Source organism: Cygnus olor, chromosome 19 (genome assembly GCF_009769625.2).
Source record: "Cygnus olor isolate bCygOlo1 chromosome 19, bCygOlo1.pri.v2, whole genome shotgun sequence".
Taxonomy (NCBI): domain Eukaryota; kingdom Metazoa; phylum Chordata; class Aves; order Anseriformes; family Anatidae; genus Cygnus; species Cygnus olor.
In genome coordinates, this window is record NC_049187.1 from 330,991 (window position 1) to 352,869 (window position 21,879).

At 60.1% G+C, this 21,879-nt stretch overlaps 1 protein-coding gene across 1 annotated transcript in view; it reads right to left on the minus strand.

Moving 5' to 3' along the window:
• Nucleotides 1–3,968: 3,968 nt before the first annotated feature.
• Nucleotides 3,969–21,879, minus strand: part of NPDC1 (neural proliferation, differentiation and control 1) — a 31,179-nt gene continuing 13,268 nt past the window's right edge. The window contains exons 2-9 of the mRNA XM_040531670.1: nucleotides 16,876–17,019; nucleotides 8,545–8,652; nucleotides 8,051–8,227; nucleotides 7,826–7,892; nucleotides 7,239–7,323; nucleotides 7,009–7,088; nucleotides 6,665–6,761; nucleotides 3,969–5,867 (exon numbers count right to left, since the gene is read on the minus strand). Coding sequence (XP_040387604.1) covers nucleotides 5,790–5,867; nucleotides 6,665–6,761; nucleotides 7,009–7,088; nucleotides 7,239–7,323; nucleotides 7,826–7,892; nucleotides 8,051–8,227; nucleotides 8,545–8,652; nucleotides 16,876–17,019 — 836 coding nt within the window. The 3' untranslated portion in view covers nucleotides 3,969–5,789. The remainder of the gene's footprint in view (nucleotides 5,868–6,664; nucleotides 6,762–7,008; nucleotides 7,089–7,238; nucleotides 7,324–7,825; nucleotides 7,893–8,050; nucleotides 8,228–8,544; nucleotides 8,653–16,875; nucleotides 17,020–21,879) is intronic.

Genomic DNA, 21,879 nt, shown 5'->3' on the forward strand with positions numbered 1-21,879 from the left:
ACAGCCGCAGCGGTGGGAGCGGAGGCCGGGGCAAGACTGAGGCCTTGGGGACGGGCGGCCGCCGGGACACTGGTGCCTTCGTGCACCACTCGTCCGTCCCCTCCACCTCTGCCTTGCAGTGGGAAACAGGATCGAAGCGGCAGCGCTCCCTGGGCAAGGCTGGGCGTTCCCAGCTCCCTGACACCACGGTGCGGCTCTGCCCTCCCTCGCTGGGCAGTGGAAGGCTGTGCGGCGGAGGCAGGCTAGAGGCCCCAGAGCTCTGGGTGTGCCTCTTGGGCTAATTGCAGCCTTCGCTATCGGGCTGATCTACTCCACAATGGACGTGCTTGATATTTACTCTATCTCAAGGGCTTTCCTTTCACACTGCCTCCTCGCAATGGAGCTGTCGGGGCCCAGGTCGAGACATTTCCCCCTTCACTCCCTCCTCCCTGGCAGGAGCTTCCCAGGATGCTCCTTAGAGCCAGCTGCTCCTGATGGCCAGGCTCAAGCTGGGATGCGCCTGCCCCATGGGAGCTCCTGGGGCCAGGCAGGGCCAGGGAGGCCTGGTACCTGCTGACCTGGAGACGGAGCTAGGGCAGGGGCAGCCTGATCCAGCACCTTTCCCTGTTTATTAACCCGGATTACTGGGAGCTGTTTAGCCTCTGCAGTCTCACACTTGAGATACGCCAAGGAGATAGGCTTGAGGAGCACCCTCCCCGTCACTGTGTGCTGCGGCGGTGCTTCTGGCAGGCTGGAGATGAAGGCGGCTTGCTGCTGGTTTTTGCTGCTGTTTTCTGTGCATGGTGGCTGAGCAGGGGTAGGTGCCCAGGGCTGGCACCCGCAGCGCCAGTGGCAGCCCATAGCCCAGCACAGGGCCCTGCCGCATGGGGGGAGTGGAACTGGAACCACCCCCTTGTGATGGTTTTCATATAAGTGAAAAATGACAAAGTGAGGTGGATTTCCTGCCCCGATCCTGCAGTTCTAGGAGGGGACAGCAGGCAAGGAAAATGACCGGGGAAAACTTGAAGGATGCGAAAAGCTAGTGGGGACATGGGCAATCCTGAATGAGTCCCGTGTCTGCAGGACCTGCCTGGGGTGAGAAACAACGGGTGAGAATCCTTCCCACCAGTGCCCTGCTGTCTCACCGCTGCCCCAGTCACGGCTGCAGGTGCGTGTTTCAGCCGGGCCGGGGCCGTCCGCCCGGCGGGTCCCGCAGGCAGGGCTGCGGAAGTCTCGCTGCGGGACTCCAATCGCTGCCATCAGCCCCGGCTCCTCCGGGCTCCAGCTGCGGCCCCAGGGTTTCAGAAGATGCCTCGGCTGGGCAGTAACTCCCCTTCCCTTTGATTTATTGTTCCTGGGCCGGGCCCCCTCCTCCTGCCAACCTGCTCTTTCTCTCCATCCCCCCAGGAAGCAGCCCAAGCCTGCTGCCCGCCAAGGCCTCAAACACATTCCTGCTCCCTTTCATATACAGGCGGAGGGGAAGGGAGACGTTGACTTTGAACTGGCCCTTTGTAGGAGCAGGGCCCATTGTGGCGGTGATGGTTTTAGCTGGGGGATGGGGAGCGAGTCAGTGGGGTTTCTCAGTGTCCCCTGTACATTTCAATAGGGTGATCTCTGGGGCTGCGTAAGGTGGGGGTCATTGTGTGCCAGTGGCTGGAGCTCAGCATCTCTTCGCCCTTTCAGGGCAGATCCTCCTGCTCTGTCCCCAGGCTTGGGTTGCAGCTCATCCTGGCAGGCCAAGCTCTGTGATCAGCCAGAGATCACTGGGATCCCACTAGAAAAAGCTTACTGGAAAGCTGTGCATGTCCTCCCCAGCTCAGTAGGACAGTAGCAAGCTGGGGCAACAGAAATGCAGAAACATTTGTCTCTTTCCTTTGTTGGGTGTGCTGGTTTGGCACCGGTTTGCACTGGTTTGGAGACAGAAGATATTAAGAGAGTATGTGATCAAAGATGACGTTTTATTCACCGTCAATCCACAACACAGCTGTCAGTTCTGTGCTGGATGCTGCAGTTTCATGCTTAGTGCAACCAAGGCAGAGTCATATGGTAGGCTGCAGCCCTGCACTGGTGGGGATGGGGCATAGCTGGACCCAAACGTCACCATCTACACTCCAGAATCATTGGGGGGGGTGGAAGCACAGCTCCTCCATGCCACTGCAGTTTGCTTGGCTGCACCAGAAGAGGTGCCAGGGCCAGGCATGCAGGGCCAGGCAGGAGAGGGCTCGCAGTGATTGGGAGTCTGTGGCTTGTGCCTTTGGGAAGGGAATTGTGACTGAGGAGAAGCATTTGTCCCACAGTGGTAGCAACGTAGAAGGCACAGCTGGGGAGAGGCTGCAGCCTCACATGCGGGTGGTGGGTTCTCAGGCTGCCAGGATAAGTGTTAGTGGGCTGGGACCTTACTGAGCTGAGCTGTGCAGCAGCTCTGCCCTTGTGTGCCCGCCCTGCTGCTTCTGCTCAGCAGGAGCCTCTGCTCCCTGGGCTCTTCAGGCTGCTTCAGTCTCGCTGACGCCAGGAGGACAGGCAGGAGGCTTGGTGCTTACCAACCCAGCTGAGATGGAAGTCCTGGAGGATGGTTTGGTCCAGAGCTGTGCCTTCATCAAAGGGGACCCTGCAGTACAGAGCCTGGGGTATAATTTGGGTATCGCCCACGTCACTGCAGTACCCAAACCTGCCAGCCCTTCCTCTCTGCCTTTTTACAGGCGGGGAAATGGAAGCACAGGCAGACAGGGACTGAGCACAGACCCTGTACCTGGCCCTGGTCTTTCCTGGGATGTCTGCATCATGGAAGTGTTGTCCCAGGACAAATGAATCCTCTGTGCCCAGTCATGCAGAAGAGGCATGACTTCCTGGGGAACATGGGGCTCCTGCTACTATGGGGCCCTGAGTAAGGGGTTCTTCCCATTGTAATGGGCTACAGGAGGAGCAGCAGGCTCCTACTCAAAGCTAAGACTCCCCCCAAAACTGTGTGTGCTCTGAGAGGCTGTTGGGCTCTGAGAGCAAAGGAAAGATGAATCTGGGGACCGTGGAGGGGGTGATCATGCAAGGGCTGCGTTTTCCCAGGGGTGAGCCCTGGTGGGGCTTGGTGAGCAGGGCAGTGCAAATGATGGCCCTGCGTGCAACTGGAGACCCCGGTGTCCCCCATACAGTGTGCATAGGTCAAACATGCCAGGCTGAGACCTGGCTGGGGGCCCAGCAAGTTTGGGGAGCCTGGCATGGCGTCAGGATGGGGGTAATGCTGGCCAGGTCCCCAGCCATGGGGTGGCCAGGACAGCCATGAGCAGGCACGAGCAAAGCACCCTGACAGTACCCAGGTGGCTCAGTGATGAGTCAGGGAGTGACCCGCCCAGGGCTGCACAATAGCACCCGACCCTGCAGCACCGAAACCCGGAGGAGACGAGATTCTATCAGTGTGAGGGGGCTGGCGTGATCAAAGGGCTGGGAGAGGAGCTCCTACGGCTACACAATGGCTGGCGGGAGGGAGCACCGATAGCCCTTATCTGCCAGCCCCACCGAGGTGCGAAGGGCCCAGCCCTGGGGGGTGAGAGATTATCAGGGTGGGAGGGTTTGCCCTGGGTGATTTAGGGCTGGGTGCAGGCAGACACAGCTGGGGGCTCCCACTCAACACCTCTCCAGGGAAATCTGCCCCAATGGAGTGGATGTTCTGGCAAACACATACATCTGAGAAGCAAGAAAGTAAAATGGTTCTTGTTGGGTCTAGGAAAACCCCTGGGCATGGCCCAGAGAGTTGGCTCCCGGAGAGTTCTGCTGTTGGAGCAGGAGGGCAGGCAGTCTCTTGCTCTCTCTTGGGAAGGTTTTGGGATGGGAATGGCAGCTCCCCTCCCTGCCCCTGGCACCCCCTGCTCCCCAGAGGAGACCCCCCCACACACACAAGGGTCCCAGCACAGGACCCACATCCAAGCAGCTGCAACAGAGCAAAGTTGCAGCAGGGCGCAGCCCACCTAGCCCCGCAGCACACACTCACATCAGTCTCAAACATGGTTGTTTAATAAAATTTCCTTTTAAAATAACTACAATCCATACAACAATGGTCTTGGGGAGAGGGGCAGCAACCCGCGTGTAACAGCACGGCGAAGAGAAAAGGATCTGTGCAGTGATGACTGCTGCCATTGAGCCCTGTGGGGAGACAACCCTGCACCTCCACCATGCTAACACAGGGCCACACCACTGTCTCCGCCATGCCATACCTGCTGGGGGGGGGGGGCTGCGCTGGCAACAGCTCCTGCACCTGCAGTGGGCTCCCCTTGTGCAGCAGGTCATCTGTGGCTATGATGGTCCACACCAGGGGCTGGGCATGAAAACATCTGCAAACTCATCCCAGGCCCTATGCTGGAGGGCTTGTGGCCAGTGCAGCAGGGACACTCTGGGACTCGGAGCATCAGGCTCTGAGCAAGGATATGCTTGCAGTGACTGTCAAGAGCACAACTCACCCTCTCCTGCATGCTCCACCCAGACATATAGACATGGGCAGAGGGTTCAGATGGGGCTCTGGACCCTAAGATGGACTGGAGGAGACTGTCCCCTGCCATGATGGGATGCCTGGAGAGAGCAATGGGCCAGGATATGTGTGGATGCTGTTAAGGGCATGGGCTCCACTGGGCAAGGGTGTGGGTTTGGACAAGGGCAGGGGCCAGGGGAAATGCTGTCATGTGGAGGGAGCATTTTGGCTGCTCCTGCTCTGCACTGGGCATGGCTATGCTCACCCTGCTGCTCTCACTCCAAAGGCTCTGTGTGGCTTGGTGAAGCAGTGCAGCAAAGACACTGTGATTTGCCTACTGCTCTTGGCCCCCTGCGCTCATGCCCTTCTCTCTCCTTCCTCCTCCACAGCTGCACAGGTTTAAAACCAAAATACTTAACCCTTTCTGATTGTTCACTGCACTAATGCCTGGGGTGAGATCCCAGCAAGGAGCAAGGGCCTCTAGGGAATCCTCAGTCTCCAATGGGCACAGCCTGGGCATGGGGTCCTTCAGGCCCTGTCACCTTGGGTGTGTGTGTGTGCAGTGGCACCAGGACTGCCTGCATCCCAGGGCCTCTGAGGACCAGCCCCAAAGAGGGGACAGTGCTGGCCCAGGGACCCAGGCAGACCCCCTCCTCCCGGCCAGGCACCGCACAGTGTGGCCTCTGTGGCGGCTGAAGGAGCATCGTGGGGAGCAATGCTTGCAACCCGCCTGAGCTCCCTCCTGCTCCTGCCTTTTGCTAACATGGCTGGGGAGGAGGGGACTGAGCAGGTCCTGGTGCCAGTCAGCGGTGAAGCTCCCAGAGATGCCATCAACTCCTAGGAAAGTTTCAGTCCCTCCCGGAGGGGCTCTCAGCAGTTTGGCCCCAGCCGCAGCTGGCTGGCAGCACCCACTCCTCTGGGCTGTCCAGGCATCTTCAACACTGTCAGCCCTGAGCCCGCTCCCCAAACCCCTCTCCGATCGTCCCCAGCTGCATTGGGAAACAGCCCTTAGCCCTCCTCAAAGCACAACACAGAGGCAGCGCCATGGCCCCGGGGTCACTGGCACTGATCGCCCTTGGGGCGCCCTGCAGGGCTGGTGCGTTCCCCGGAGCTGGAGCAGCCAACAGATGGCAGGGACGCGATCACATCGGCAAAGAGGACAAGGACGCTGGAAATGGGGGCGACCCCCCCTCCCATAGCTGTTAGTGGGTGTTTATTGGGCAGGTGTCGAACAGTCTGGCAGAGGGGCCCACACCCCTCGGCCCAGCATGGGCGCCCTGTGGCGCGGGCCGCACCTGGGCCGTGCCGTTCTGCACGCAGTCCATAGCGAGCTTGGGTGTGGGGAGGGGGGGTGTTACTGGTGCAACTTGGGGTTTGGGGGGTGTAGGGACGAGTCGTCAAACAGCGGGTTCCTCACTTCCATTTCTCCAGTCTGCAGAGTGGGATGGAGGGGAAAAGCAGAAGGTCAGGGCCCTGCTGTGGGGCTGAGCCTCCCCATCCCACGGGGCCGTGCCTGGACCCCAGCCCCAGGGCACAGCCCAGCAGCACCCGAGGGCGGGAGGCCACGGCCCCCCAGCTGGGACCCCCTGGCCACCCCAGAACAGCAGTGGGGTGAGGTGCTGGGCTGTGGGCCCAGAAACCCGTACCACGATGTCCAGCAACCTGGCTGGCAGGAATGGGGTTCATTGCCCAGACTACCATCAACTGCCCCTTAATGGGCCTGTAAAGATGTAATGATGACCCTTAATCTGGGCCCTGATGGCCGGGCTCCGCAGCCATTACCATGTGAAAGGCTCCTTCGGGGCCTCTTTGTGCTCTTTGTACCCAGGGCTGTTAGAAGCTGCCCTTCCCCAGGGTCCGCTTCCAGCTGCAGGGTCAGAAATGTCCCCTCTGGGTCTGAGAGGTCACAAGCCAACAGGACGAGCCACCCCTTGGCGTGCCCACATCCCAGTGCAGCAGGCTGTCCCCGCTTCCCAGTCCCAGCCCCTTCTTGGGGAGCCCTGTTCCTGCCCGTTGGAGTCCGGTGGCCTGTTGGGAGCTGACTGGGAGACAGGGAGAAGGCAGAGGGACTGGACCATCGCAGGGGCTGATGAAGGACAAGTTTAAAAGGCTCTTTGTGATGAGCCACACATCCTGGGCTTCTGACAGAACCCACCCCACAGGCACAGGGTCCCCCCAGCGCACCCTGCAGAGCTCACAGGCGCCCCAGCCATCCCGTGCCCACCTTACCGGAGCCAGCCCAGGGCACTCATACACAGTGAAGTCTCCATCCTCGTTCTCCTCATCGGATGATGCTGAGTCTGGCACCTTGGGCTCCTCTTTATGCCTGTGGAGAGAGGTTGCAGAGAGGGGGGGGGTGAAGCCCAAAGGGGTGATCAGTGGGACCCTAGGTAATGAGACATGCCACCCAGTGTGTGCCAGACAGCTGCGGCTGGGGGCCAGGGCCAGGGCCTGGGGGGTCCTGCAGGGACCACATGTTCTCATCACAAGCTATTGGGATCCTCAGCCTGTGGCATGGCTGCGGCAGCTCTGGAGCTGCTACAGCTTTCTGTTTCCAGGTAAAGGTTGCTTACTTCTCCATGGAGAGCATCTGCTGCTTTTGGTGCTGGTAGTGGTACATCTGGGCACTCTGAGCCAGCGTCTTGTCCCCAGGCTGCAGAGAGAGCGATGGCAGCTGTGAGGGCAGGGCTCTGGAGAGCCCCGGGCCCACAGCAGTCACCTGGGGGGTCCCCTGCCACGTGGGGGGGATATATGCCTGGCCCAAGCACCAAAATCCCCGCAGGGAGAAAGGTGGGCACCTTACCGAGATCTTGTCATAGGGGAGAGGGCTGGCCATTCTCTCTGCTGAGTAGTCTGCTTTCTGCGCCAGCCTGACCTCCTTCTGCAGCCTGCCGACGGGAGAGGACAGCAGTGTCAGAAGCGACTCCAGAGGGGAGCCAGTGGTCCTCCTGGGGGCCCCAGCCCTCCCACACAGACCCCTGTTCTCTGTGATGGTACCTGTGACCAGCTGCACACTTAGGCCAGGTGGCCCTGCCACTGTGTGGGGACCTGGTCACAGCCACCTCCATCCTGCAGGCCATGGGTACACAGGGAGCTGGAGATGAGCCACCAACATGCCAGGGGAGTCAGCACCCAGTACCAAAGCAATGCTCACAGCATGTGCCAGCGCTCTCAGGAGCCATGGTCTATGCCTGGCATGGGGGTGTCCCACCACTGCCCTCCAGCACAGACCCTGGTGGAGATGGGCAGTGGCATGTCTGCAGTGGGGCCAGCAAGGACAGCTGTTACCTTTACTCCAAGCCTTCCCCACACCCTGGAGGACAGGGGGAACAAGCTCCCCAGGAACAAGGACACTGAAGGACCTACCCGCACCAGCAGGTTTGTGCTTACCTGCACCAGCAGACTGCAGCCACGATCAGAGCAGAGATCCCAGCCACTGTGCACACCACGATCAGCCCTGTGGAGGGGATGCTGGGGTGAGCCCCAGCTGTGCAGTGCCCACCCTGCAGTGCCCAGAGCAGTGCAGAGCCAGCCTGGCCACTGCCAGCCTGTGTTTCCCCTGTGTTTCGCCCTGTGAGGGCGTGAGACCTCCCACGTCTGTCCTGTGGGCCTTACCGAGCACCACGTCGTCATTCGAAGGGATGGGGGATGCCTCCACAGGATACTTCGTTGCTGCAGTGCTGGTAGAGGTGGAGAGGGTGGCAGCTGCCTTGCTGCCAGCAGGGCCCGTCTGCAGAAGCTCCTCTCTCAACATGCTGGGCACTCGCTGTCTCCCAGTGGTGGCTGGGGTGGCTATGGGACAAAGCTGGGTGTGAGCAGAGCAGTATGCCTGGTGCCCAGCTGCGCGCCTGGGAGGGATGCAACTAGGGAAGGCCTGGCCCAAGTCACTCAGGGCCAGGAACTGGGGAAGCAGGGGACATCCCTGCATGGGGAGGGACAGCAGCCTCCTCCAAGAGCAGGGCTGCACAGTGCCTGGCGGCTCCAGGCTGGCACTGTTATTTTGTCCCGGCCAGCCAGGGACTGGCAGGAGCCTTGGATGTGATTTCCTGCCCCATCAGCTCCCCAGGAGAGGCCTGAGCAGGACTTTACCGACTGGAAGTAGCACTTACTCCTGGGCTTGCCATCCTGTAGTGCGTGGGGGCGAGTAGCGTCCTGCCTGGCCAGCACGTCTGCCAGAAAATCAATTTCTTCCTCTAAGCTGGGAACAGACGTCCTCCCTACACCAAGAGAGACATGTGTGTGAAACGGATGCCCTGGGACAACAGCCATGGAGTCACTCCTGTTACGTGGGGTGAGAGCCCAGCCCAGAGGCCACATCGAGCATCTGCCTGAGAAGGGGCTCATTGCTATTTAGAGTCCAGCCCCAATCCAATGTAGCCCTCTGGCACACCGATGGTTCCAAAGCTGAGAAAGCTCCTAACCACTCTTTGTAAAGTTTTCATGCCACAAACTCTGGAGGCTGCAAGTCAGGGAGCAACCAACCACAGCCACAACCACCTTCATGTAGGAGCCCGTGGTCCCTGTGAAGTCCCGCAGGAGCAGTCAGCTGCCAGCATGTGCTGCTCAGGAGCTACCATGTGTCCCCGGGGCTGCCTCACAGCGCAGAGCACAGGGACACAAGCCATGCTGCGAGAGGCACCTGGAGGCTGTTCCTCCGCTGTGGAGTGTGAGGGACAGCTCTGACAGGGGCAAATCTCAGAACTGCTGCAGGCCCAGAACTGCCGTTTCAAGGCCAGTGAAGACACACCTGAATGCTGGCCTCAGTCCCAAACTTTCCTGTACACGTCAGGGGTCTTGGAGTCACCCAGAGGGCTAGTGGCTGGGGGAGGCTGGGACCGTGCATGGAGACCCCTGCTGCTGCGGCTTTGTGTTGCATAGGGCTGAGCTCCTCTCCACCTCCATGGGGCTCACAGGTCACTAAGCCCCTGCCTGGGCAAGTGTTGTGCTCTGCTCCCTGACTGCCACAGGCTCCTCCAGCCCCATGAGCAATGGGGTAGTGGCCAGTTCCTCCCCCAGCCCCACGCCCTGTGCAGCGGGGACCACTAGGTATCCCCAAGGCCTTGGTGGGGATTTCGTGGTGGGGCAGCCCCCAGCTATGTTAATCTGACCTGGCGAGGACCCAAGCCATGAGCAGTGCCCCCTGCAGCATGGGGCAAAGGCAGGTCCCTGCCAGCCTGGGGGTGCCCACCTGCAGGGTGGTAACACAGACTGGCAGAGCAGGAGGGGAACCACCGCCCCATGCTCGCAGCGCCAGGCAGAACGTATGCTCACGCATATGGCTTTTAACAGGATTAAACTCAACTTCAAAGCTAGAAGATGTCCCTGCTCCCGCTGGCTCTGCCTCTCAATTGCTGCATTCAGGCTGTCCCCAGTGGGAAGCCCTGGAGGGTAAACCAAGACATACAAAGGCGATGTGGTGCAGGCAGTTTGCTTCCCGGATAATTCAAGGTTATAACAATTACAGCTCCTCTGGAATTTGTCATCGCTTTGACTGTTTGGAAATAAACACTGATTCCCTCCCAGCCAGTCACAAAGGCCCCTCCGCCGCCCCCGCCTACCCCTGTGACTCAGAGCTGCTGTCTGTCTGCCCAAGCCAAAAATCAGTTTTAAACAGAGACACCGAGGGTCAGACAACCTTAACCCACAGGAAAGGAAACCATGGCCAGGGCTGGTGCACCTCAGAACAAGGAGGTTGTGTCTCCGCACTAACATGACCCATTTAACCTGTGCCCAGCCAAGGGAGGCAAAGCCCTCATCCTGCCCGTGCCAGCACTCACCGTCATACTGGGAACCTCACTTTGGTTGCTTTCTGGGACCATGTGCTTGGCCAGGTATCTCAGCACCTCCTTTAAACATGCACGCAGGAGGCTCCAAAATGAGTATGAAGAGCCACTGATCCCCCTGCATGCCTCCACCCCAGCTCCCCAGGAAGCTCCTAGCCCAGCGCCCAGTCCCTGTCCCCATCAAGGGATGCTGCAGCTGGAGCATTGCACGTGCCCATTTTGCCTGGCTCGTTGTACACCCAGATTTCCACTGCCAAGGCATTTTGCAAAGTAGCACAAGCTGTGAAGGCAACAGCATGAGGTTTGGGTCCGTGCCACCGGTGCCAAGCTGAAGAGGTTAGCATTGCAGTGCCAAAGTGCTGACATGTGGCCAGGCTTCCCTGCCAGGAAGGGGCCGAGCGGGACAGCCCCTGCATACCATGGGGGCAGCCCTGTGCCCAGCAGGGACAGCCCTGCGTGGGCTCTCTGCCACATTTAGGACGAGGACTGTTTCCATTCCAACATCAGCTGTGCCAAGGGACTCCAGGGAACAGCCGTGCCTATGCAGACCTGTGGTCACCTTCAGGCCTGGGGAATCTGGGCTGTTATTTGTGCCTCCGGTATCGGGGTGTGCGGCCCATGTCATAGTTGTGCTGTGATACCCTTTGCCTTGGGCAGATGCTAAAAAGAAAAAAACAACAAAATGCTGGAAGAACCATACAGAAAGGGATGAAAGCAGCTCCTGAGGTGCTCTGGGACACAGTGCTCAAAGCCTTTCCAATGTTTAAAGCGGCACGAAAATCATTAAAGCAGATTTGCCATTTGCTCATTTTCAGCTTTGCTAGGAGATTCCAGGTCAGGTGACTCACCTGCATTAACCAGTTTTATTTCTAAGTTCCCTTTCAGCTGCTAAAAATCCCTATACCCCTATTTCACTTGGTTTGAAATGAATACAGACCTTTTCATTTTGGGCCATTAAATTTTAAAAGCATTTAATTTTAATAGCAGCAGAGATTTTCCCCAGTGATAACCATGTCTGCCAGTCTGCAGCATTTACAGGGCACGGCATGCAGCAGCATGGCACTGACGAAGGATCCCACTGGGCACTGAGAGCAGTAGGACTGCTGCAGTGAAGCCCCAGACCAGCAGCTGCTCCCCAGGTGATGGAGCTGTAGCCCCAAACCTGCCCTGCTGCATTGGCAGCTTTGGGGAGGCGCCATGTAGGGCTTCAGAGACCCCACCTTCAGCCCTGCCCACAGCTGGTGCCATGCAGTGGCCCTGCACCACAATCTGGGACAACCCTGTATGAGGGTGAAGGCAAACCTGGGGGCTGCCCTGTGTGTGGGAGCTCGGGGGGCTGGGATGCAGGGCAGTCGCTGGTAGAGAGGTTGCTGAAACTGAGGACTGAGCCTTGCTGAAGCCCAGGGGTGGAAACAGAGAGGCCAGGGAGCTGCATGGGGGTCCATCAGAGAGAAGCACGGCCGCAGCTGTCCCCAGCACCTGTGCCAGCAGCTGCAAGCAGCACCCACAGGGGAGGGCAGCCAGGTACGCCACCACGTTGCTGTCATTCCAAGGAGATGCTTGCCACGTGCGCAGGCTGTCCTGTGAGCCGATACCTTGAGTTCCCCCCACTGAAGCAGAGTGGGCGCGCTGGGCAGGAAGCAGACACGCAGCGGGCACCCAGGCTCAGGGTGCACACCAGGCAAGCTCTGGGCTTGCACGGGGTGCGGGTGCCCTCTGATGGGGGCTGCCAGCACCTGCCTGCACGCAGGCCCGGCCAGGCTGGCACGCAGTGGTGACAACCCCAGCCCGGGGTGCTCCCTGCCCGTGGTCTCCTGCGCATGACTCTGCAGCATGCAGGGGTCTCACCGTGTAGGGTCTGGGTACAGCAGAGAGCAAGAAGGGACATGTGCAGGCTTCTGCTCCAGGAGGAGGAAACCTGGTATTGACAGTGTAAACATCCCAGCCTCCACGGGAAGTCATAAAATTGTTACAAATCCACTTATTCACACCATCTTGCTCCAGGAAAGCAGATGCCTTCCCAAGTGCAGGGCAGTGCAGCAAGTGGGGCTGGGACCCCCCCTTCCCCTCTTCCCAAAGTGCCTCCCCCAGCCTGGCGGGGCTCAGCCCCATCTCTGCCAGACCCTGCCCTGCTGCAGGCTCTGTGCCGGTGGGGTTGAGCAGCAGCACGCGGCAGCAGGGACCTGACAGTACAAGCCACGTCTTGCAACCCTCAACACAAACCCACTGCAGCGTGTTCAAACGGCACGTGGATTCAGCCCTGCTCTTCCCACAGCGCGCTGGCAATCATCTGGGGGCTCAGACCCCATTACAACCCCGAGGTGACCTTGGAGCAGGGAGCGCCAGTGAGGAGCAGGCAGTCTGCTGCAGGATGCTCCACAGAGAGTCCAGTGCACCCCATCTCACCTCTGTGCTGGTGCTGCGCTGGGTACACCAGGATGCCCATGCACGCCGTCACCAACGGGAGGAACACGCGGCTCACGTGCATCATCCGCTTGAGACCCAAAGCAGTGCGTCTTGCCCTGAAAAGCCAAGCCAGCAGCGCACACAGCTTTGCTGCTCTCGGTGCCGGCCTGGCTGCCTGTGTGCGTGAGTGGGTGCGCCAGGGAGAGGAGCCCTGGCTCCTGCCCACACTCCTGCCAGGAGCTGCAGCCAATCATGGGAACGGTGCCGCAGCGAGCACCGCAGCAGCTGGGATCCCAGGATCAGCGTCACTGGCAGTCACAAGTGTCTCAAGGATGCCTAACCCTTTAAAGGGGCTGCCCACACTGCGTGGGCAGCCCTTTTAAAGGTTTAGGCATCCTTGAGACGTGGCAACCACCCTGCTTCCAAGCTGGCATTGTATCTTCCCCTCCACAATGCAGATATCACAGCTCCTCTGCATCCTTGCAGAATCTCCTGGTTGTACTGAGAGAGGCAGCCAGGAGCTGGGAGCTGCTGCTTGCTGCCAGACGGAGCTGCGGGGTCAGTGCCCAGGATGCAAAAGCAGCCACAGAAGAATTGGTGCCTCCCTGCCACCCACTCTGCAAAAGGTGCTTCAGGATGCTGCTGGTCCCCTGAACGCTAAAAAAGAGGATTTGGGAGGGTAATCGTTTTCTTCCACACCTTTGCTGCAATGCCAGGCTGGCCTGCAGCAAGGGGCTGAAGTGGGAGCCAGAAGCTGGTGGTGCTGCTTGAAGCTGCAGCTGCAACAACGCTGGCAGCAAGGCCAGCAGAGGCACCTACGGGTCTACCCCCAAGGAGCGGATGCTGCTGCAGCCCCGCATCTCCCTACCAATGCTGGCACAGAGCAGGGTTGCTATGGAGATGTAGGCGCATGTGCAGCCCTTCCCAGAGGGAAATTCATTCCCAAGACTTCACAGAACAAACCTCAGCCCTCTAGGAGAGCCGTTCGGCACCCCTGGAAGCAGAGCCTATGTGTGGAACACCTATCTGTCTGTCAGGCCCCTGCTTGCTGCTGAGCACCGAGCCCAGACCTCATCCCAGCACCTCCTCTTCTCACAATCACTTCTGTTTCAGCACAGTCCATCCCCTCGGACTGACAGCCAAAAGGCAGCGCAGAGCCAGGGCCGCTTCGCTTCGCTTTTCTTCCCTCTAATTTAAGGGGTGACCGTTCTACCAGGAGGTTGATGCAGGAGGTAGGAAGGACTGCCCCCCGCATGTCCGCACACAGGAAGCACGGGCTGGGGAAGACATCTACAGATAAAGACAGCTGAGCCATGGGCTAGGGGCAGGGAGCAGAAACCTGTGCCAGGAGCCCTGTGCTTGAATGCTGCCCTGGAGGACTTGCCCTGCAATGGCTGGGTGCTGCCACCTGCCCGGTCCCCACAGCCTTCATTTCCACACAGGTCTCGCTGCCTTGACAGCACCACAGCAGGACCCCAAAGGTGCTCAATGCACAGGAACCAGAACTCAAACCATCCCCCTGGATGACCCCATCCCTCCGAAAGGCAGCATGGATTTGGGGGAGCTGGCTCTGGGTCCTGCTACAGCTCAGCCCCATGCAGTGGGCCCTGCCAAGGCACGGAGCAAGCCAGCAGTGGCACGGTCCCTGCACATGTGGGACAACCAGGACCCCCGGCTGTCCCCATCTCCCCAAGGGAGCCCATGGGACCATCTGCCCAGCCCTCCACAAGTCTGGGGCCGTTCGCTGGAGGCTCGCTCCCCTGAATATTTCATGGTACTGCTTGAAACGCAAACGCTGTCATAAATAATGGATGGCCCTGACCTAGGAGGTGCTTGAGCATTCATCCTCCCCACCTGCTCGCCTGCCTCCTGCACAGCCTGGCACCACTGCTGTGGTCTGCCCCAGGATGTGACAAGCTGCCCAGAAGATTTTGGGAGCTCCCCTGTCCCTGGGACTGCTGTGAAGGGCCATGTCAGGGGCTGTTGTGCTGTGCCAGCAGGGATGCTGTGTAGCAAGCCCCACCATGCCCCAGCCCCTCGGGCCAGTGCTGCAGGGTGCCACCATGTACAGGAGCTGGGTGCCAGGAGGGACCCTGGGCTCTGCTGGCCATTGAAAAGCCCCCAGCCCTTTAGCAAGAAGGTTTGGGGGCTGGAGGAGTGAAAAGCAGGTTGAAAAGGGGCGGTTGGAGGAACACGCTGGTTTGCAGGGGACACTCTTGCCCCTGACTGCAGCAGCATGACAGCTCTGTTGCATGACAGTCGCTTCAGTGTGGCTCTGCCTCCACCCTGCATTTCCCAGGAAGTTTCTGTGTCACACCTGTGGCTCCAGAGACCTGCCCACAGGGCAACCACAGGCACCCAAAGTGCCTGGCAGGTAACTGCAGCTGCACAGTGGGATGCTGGTACCCAGTGATGCTCTGAGAAAGCTGCCCTTCCCTCCTCTGTATTGCTCCCAGCTGCATTTCCAGCAGCGCTTTCCATGGGCAGGGGGCCAGCTGTGGCTGGGGGGCACTGCCACCCACCAAACTGCACTCACGCATGCACCAGGTGCACATGAGGGCCTGCGCAAAAGCATCTGGCACACAAAAGCCAAAACATGCCATGTGGCAGTGCAATAGCAGTGCAGAAGCCCCAGTCTCATACCCAGATCATCCCCAGTGACACCCCCGAGCAAGCAGCATGCGTGGGCGCTGCCAGGTCCTGGCTCCTTCCCAACACAAAGAGGCTGCTTGACTTTAGTAAAAGCAAAAATAATTGGGTGGAGCTGTAGTTACAGCTTTATTTTGGCTGCATACTGCATCTGCAAGAAACGCCATGGGGGCGGCGGTGGGGACAGAACAGAAGCTTGAAGCTTTCCAAACCACACGAAGAGTCAAAGGTCACCCTAGACAACTCACATACCTGGCTCCACCTGCGCAGGCTGTGCAGGAAGATGGGTGTCTCTGTGCCGTGGCCATGCTGGGCAGACCCAGGCTGCAGGGTGCTGCAGGCAGCCACGCCGGGAGCACCTCCATGTGCCACAGCAGGGTGCTGAGTGGCCCTGGGATTGGGCGACCACAGGTTCCTGCTCCCTGGGGATGCTCTCCTCATCTCTGCCCTCTGCAGAGCAACCCAGGCTGTGCCACAGCCCCGTGGTCTCTCCCAAAAGGAGCAGGGGGACAAGGCACCCTGCAGCCCGCAGCGCCCTGCACACAGCTGGACAGGGCTCTCACCCAGCAGACTTCATGCTATTGACTCAAAGCCTCCGCATGCGAATGCCAGGCTGTTAAAACGTCATCAGAAGAGATGGCAGCCCGAAGCAGATCCTTGTCTCCACCTCGCTATGACAGCTGCTCTGTGAAGAACGGTCTCCCTTGCTGGCTCCGCATGCAAATGGAGAGGCAGGGATGGAGCAGAATGGGGAGGGATCAAAGCAGCACAGGAAAGAGCAACCCCAGGTGAACTCTGCCATGAGCTGCCATGAGCTGCAGCACTAAAGAGCCCAGGCCAGGCTGAGGGAGCCTTACCACACTTGGTGCCTATGACACAGAGGGGCCTGAACCACAGGCCAGTGTTACCAGGACAGTGTTACAAACCAATGTGAACCAGGTATTTAAATCCCAAATGCCAGCACAGATCAGCTCTGGACTGGGTGACATGGTGGTTCCAGCTGTGGGCACCTGCTTGCATCAGGTCTGCACGTGGCTCCGTGCACCCAAAGCCACCACTCTGCTGCTGCATGGCCTCTGTGCCCCCACCTCTCCTCCTCCAAAGAGCCCCAACCCAGCACAGGCAGCACTGGAGCATTCCTGTGTCCACCCAGGCCCCTTCCGCCCCTGGGCCCCCAGGTGGCACCTATGGGTCCTGGCAGGGCCCTGCAGCAGCTGTGGTTTCCAGCACTGCCCTTCGTGCTGCTGCCAGCCCAGCCACTGTAGGCCTGAGCGGCTGGAGGAAGGTGTGGAGGGGAGGGCAGTGCTCTGCACGCTTGCTGCCAGCTCCAAAACCACCCTGCACCTGCGGCAAGGTGGGGCTTGGGGCAACACAGCAGAGCCGAGGCTGCCCCAGTGCTGGCAGGGACATGGCTGCAATGGAGTGGGGGTGGCAGAGGATGGGCAGCAGGGTTCGGATGTGGGTCAGAGGCCAACAGACGCGGCCCCAGAGCTGGGGCCAAAGGCAGGGACATGGGAACCTGCCCCCTGCCGGGGCACGGGGTGGGTGTCCATAGGGCAGGCAGAGGCAGGCAGGGGTTGCAGGACGAGTGGATGGACCTACCGGTGAGTGAGAGCTTCTTCTGGACGCATCGTCCATTGTCATCCTCCAGGAACTGGGGCAGGCAGGGGCCGCAGGCACCTGAGCCTGGCGGGCAGAACTCCCGTCGCTGCAGGGCGCAGTCCAGGCTCCGGGGACATGGCTCTGCTGCAGGACAGGAAGACACACGTCAGGCAGAGCAGAGGGGTTGGAGGTGCCCTCAGGCCAGGCACCTAGTTGGCTTGCAAGCTGTCCCTGACCAGCACTGCTGCCTTCACAAACCACAGCAATTAAGCACGTGTTCTAATGGTCAGTGCAAGCTGGCAGCGAGGCAGAACTGGGCAGGTTCTGCTCAGTGTACACTGGGCACAGTGGGATGGGGGCAGCACAGCTGGGCTAGCCCTGATCCTCACCTCGCCATGCCCAGATGTGCCCACCTGTGAGGCACTGTGCAGACACAGAGACATTGGCCCCGCAGGGATGGGTGCCTGGCTCAGAAAGGCACGGAGTCCCCAGCCGGCTCAGAGCAGCAGGGGGCACCCTGCCACTGCTCCTGGGTACCATTGCTGTGGAGGTGACCCTGCCGTTTCCCCCCAGTGCCACCAGCTTTCCGTAGGGCCCTGCGGCAGAAGGCCCAGGCCCAGCTGCCCCCCAGCCTGGTTATGAGTCAGGCTCCCAGCACCATCCCACGCTTTGGGAGCCATCCCCGTCATCCCTTGCACGCCCCCAAAAGCACCCAGCTGCCAGGGCCATGCCAGGGAACGCGCCCCCTGCCTGCTTGTGGGGATGGCAGTGCCAGGTCAGCCCTGGAGCAGCACGGCGCTGATGCCAGGAGTACCCCATGAGAAGGGGAACACCAGCTTCTGGGGCTTTCCTGAGTGTCCCCATCCCTGCAGCATGCCTGGGACGAGCACAGGGCACAGGGCAGCCACTGCTGCACCCAGGCCCAGCGCAGCAGAGGACTCCGACACAGGACAAAGGTGCCAGAGCTACCTGTGCCTGCATGGCTCGAGGGCCACCACAGCATCTCTGCCCCCCAGCGGGAGAGAGGTGCCAGGTGCGATGTCACCCAAAGTGTCCTCGCCGTGGGGCTGGCTGCTCACCTTGCTGGTGCAGAGAGTGCGGCGGCATGGCAGGGCTGGCTGCTATGGCCCTGCACTGGCCACCTCTTGCCCACCCCCCACCCTGCGGCGCATGGCATTGATCGCTCGCAGGCTGGCAGAGCTGCCGTCTCAATTTAACGAAGGATGGCAGAGCTGCCTTTGCTGCGATGGTTTATTGTGCAGGCGGTGTTTTCTCAACATCTCCAATTAGGCCCCATTAGGACGGCAGCCTGATCCACTGAAGCCCAGCGCCGTGCGTGCAGCAGCAAGCTGGCGTGATTTGCTCAGGGTATGCTCCTGCACGCCACGGCTGGGGAGAGGCTGGAGGCACTTAATGCAGATAGTTTAAAAGCATTAGGAGCGTGAGAAGCAAGTCATAGCTGCTTCCAGAGCTTGATAATTTCTTCATTAACAGAAGAAAGCAACAGCCAGCCTGAAAAAACAAAGGACAGAAAGCAACAGGGGAATCAAAAGCTTCAGAAGGCACACCTCCGTGAGAAGGCAGCAGCGAACAGCTTGCCCCAGCTGCTAGGCACAGGCACAGAGCGGGGTGCTGGGGCCCAGGGACCCCTGTGCCTGCAGCTGGCCCCTCCAGAGACAGCACAGGGCTCGGCCGTGCAGAGCACTTGAGAGGTGAATTAATGTGTAATGGGAAAATAATTGGGTCTTTAAGCACAGGAGCTGGACTTGGCCTGTCTGCTGCTTGCCTGCCCCGGCCTTCCTCTCAAGGCCATGTTCATTTCACTTAAAATCACACACCAAAAAAAAAACAACAACAAAAGTCAGCAGCTTAAGTGCAGGAGGTTTCAGGGCAGCACAGCCAGCAGCCCCAGGGACGGGGACACCCCGCATCCCTGCAGGGTGACACCCAGCCTGAAATTCAGGTGGCTGCTTCCCAGAAGGGCAATAGGAAGCCATGGTCCTGGCATCCTCAGCCAGTGCCCAGCAACCAGTTAAATAAAACTCAGCCTGCAATATATAAAAGGTCGTTATCTTTGTTTGAGGAACGAGCTGTGCCTGTGCAGCTGTCACGGGTTGGGATTAGGAGTGAGACAGACAGGCACTGATCTAATTAAGCTCCCGATGTTTAATCAATCGCTGGTTAGTGAGCAGATATTGCCATGTGGGCACACTGCTGGGGATTGGGGTCCCTGTTTTGCTGTGACAGCTCTGGGGCCCCATGAGCCCTCTGAAACCCTGCCCTGTGCACCAGCAGACAGATGATGGGGCGCACCTCCTGTTTCAGGGTGAACTGCCAGGGCAGGACCCTCCCCAGCACCCTGCGGCTCCCTGGCCCTGGCTGAGCCTGTGCGTCCCCCTGCACGCGGACCCCGAGGCAGGTGCCTGCGCTGGCAGCCTCGAGCACGCACGCACACAGCACGCGCTTCCTGTGTGCACCGCGGTAACAGATGTGGCAGGTCCCCACGGTCACACCTTGGCCTCAGGCTCAGAGCCCAGGATGGGGTGGGGAGGTAAGGCCCAGGCTGGCCCCAGGGTACAGGGGCTGCAAATTGCTGCAGCTCTCCCGGCCACAGCACTTTCCCGAGTCCACGGCACCCCCTGTCATGGACACTGCACAGCCATGCAGCCTTGCCTGCAGGATGGTACAGGCCGGCTGCCAGACACGCAAGAGGAGCGTGCCATAAAACAGTGCCCGAAGCACGGCCCAGAACACCATGCCGAGATGTGCTGAGGAGGTCCGGCGGTGGGGGATGCTCCGTCCAAACCTCCTGTGCAGGCGGAGCAGCGAGAGGCAGCTCTGCCTCCAGCCCAGTGCAGCGTGAGCAAAGGCAGCACCTGACCCCGGGCTTTGGGCTGGGACAAGGTGCCTGCCACGCCGGGGAAGGCTCGGTGGCTCCCCGCAGACAGGCGCATGCAGGAGCTGAGCCTAAGGACAGCCCTGCTGCCAGCCTGTGCAGGAGGGACAAGCGAGCTCAACACCTTGCAGCCAGTGTGGAAAAACAAACATCAGGGTGAACATTAGCTAAGAGCCTATGGGACTGGCCCCGTGCATGGGAGGAAATGCTGGTCTGAGAGCTGTGTACGCGCGCACAAACACACACACACACAAGCACAGACACACAAACACTCACACCAATACATTACCCGGGCCGGAAAGCTCAGCACAGCTCTCCCCAGCCCTAAGGACCCACATCAGAGCCCCCAGCTTCCATGTGGGGAGTACCATCCTGGGGCACCCGCTGCCCCCAGCCCCGGGGCAAGCAGCGCACCTGCCGCACCGTCCACCTCAGGCTGGCCTGAAGAGGTGCTGAGCTGCTGACACTCATGGCCCCGAGTAAAATGCTTTTTGACATTTGTGCCAAAACACAAATACGAAAAAAAAATCAAGGAAGACATCCGGGTGGCAGTGGAACACAGGAAGTTCCCCTGGTGTTTAAGTGCAGCAGATAAAAGTTAACATAAGAGGGAAATTAGTTAGCACTGAAGGCTGGTATGAGCACTCACACTCTGTACACAGGTGACACCCAACCTCCTGGGCTAATGGGGCCCCAGCCCTGGTGCCAATGCCAGCGATGTGAGCATGCAATGCATGCACCAGTGCATCAGCTGTGGCAGCTGTGTGGGCAGGGGGGCTCTTGCCTGCCTCCTGCCAGGAGCAAAGCCACCCCAGGGCCACAGGTGAGGAGGGAGAAGGATCCGGCCCTGCACAGAAGCAAAGTGAAGCCCCCAGCAGGCGACAGCTCCCACCCCGTGGCCTACCATGACCAAGCTGAGTCATGGGGACACTGTGCAAGGGGAGAGACTGGGACTCCCTGGGGACAGGGGGCAGGTCTTTGCTGCCACCAGAGCAGCACAGCTGCCTCCTCCTCACGTCCTGCAGGAGCCACTGTGCTGGGATGGTCACATCTGGAAAATGCAACACGTGGCCTTGTCACTGCCTGGCCGGGCTGCCGGGGGTGCTGCCCACCTGCCAGGGATGGGGACTACTTTGATACAGCCCCCAGAGACCTGTCAGAGGCCAGGAGGCAGCCGCTTCCTGCTGGAAAACTGCCAGCGCCTCTGCAAACACAGCCCAGCAAGCTTTCAGCAGGTCACTCCTCCTCCTCCTCCTCCCCCTCCTCCTCCGGCCAGGTGACGTGGCACCCGCTCTGGGTCTGCTCACAACCTGCCTCCCTCATCCGTGTTCCCAGCGATGCTGCTGTGAGCTGGCACCCGTCAGGGCTTTCCTCCCGGTGTCGCCTCTGCAACCCGCTCTGATGGCTGAGCTGGCCCTGAGCAAGGAGGCGGGCAGCCCTGCTGCTCCGTGCCGCAGACCACCAAGTGCTGCTGGTTCCCACCGGAGCACCGCTTTGTCCGCGCAAAAGGGGGAGAAACGGCAGAGGAGCTCCCATCCCTGCTAACGCGGAGGCTAAGACCGCTCCCAACCCTGCTGCGCTCACCGCAGGTGAAGCCAGGCGAGCGCGCAGGTGCAGCCCTGGTGCACGCTCCCCCTGCCCCGAGCATCGTGCCCGTGTTGCGGAAGCTCCCACAGTTGTGTGCTGGAGCAGCAGTGGCTGCTTTCCCTTGCATGGCCACATGCCACCAAACTGTGAGCTCAAACTCAGCTTGGGAGCACCTGTCCCCACCCTCAAGGGACAGCGGAGGTCTTGTGTCTCTCTGCCCAGCCCGTGAAGGAGGGGGGAGCCTGGGGGCAGGGACAGATGCTGGTGCCCAGCAGCAGGCAGGAGCAGGAGTGGATGAGACCCTCTGAAAACCCTGGCTCTGTTTCCCCCATGCCCACAGGTGCAGTGCAGATGGGGTGAGGCTCAGCAGGGCAGCACATACCTTGACACCACCAAGGCCAGGCTGGACACCAGGGCAGGCGCCCAGCCAAGACCCTGGAGCCTGAGCACGGTCGTGCACATCAGCCAGCCAGGACCCTCTGCTGGAGCATGGGTGATGCACATGGACACCACAGGGCTGA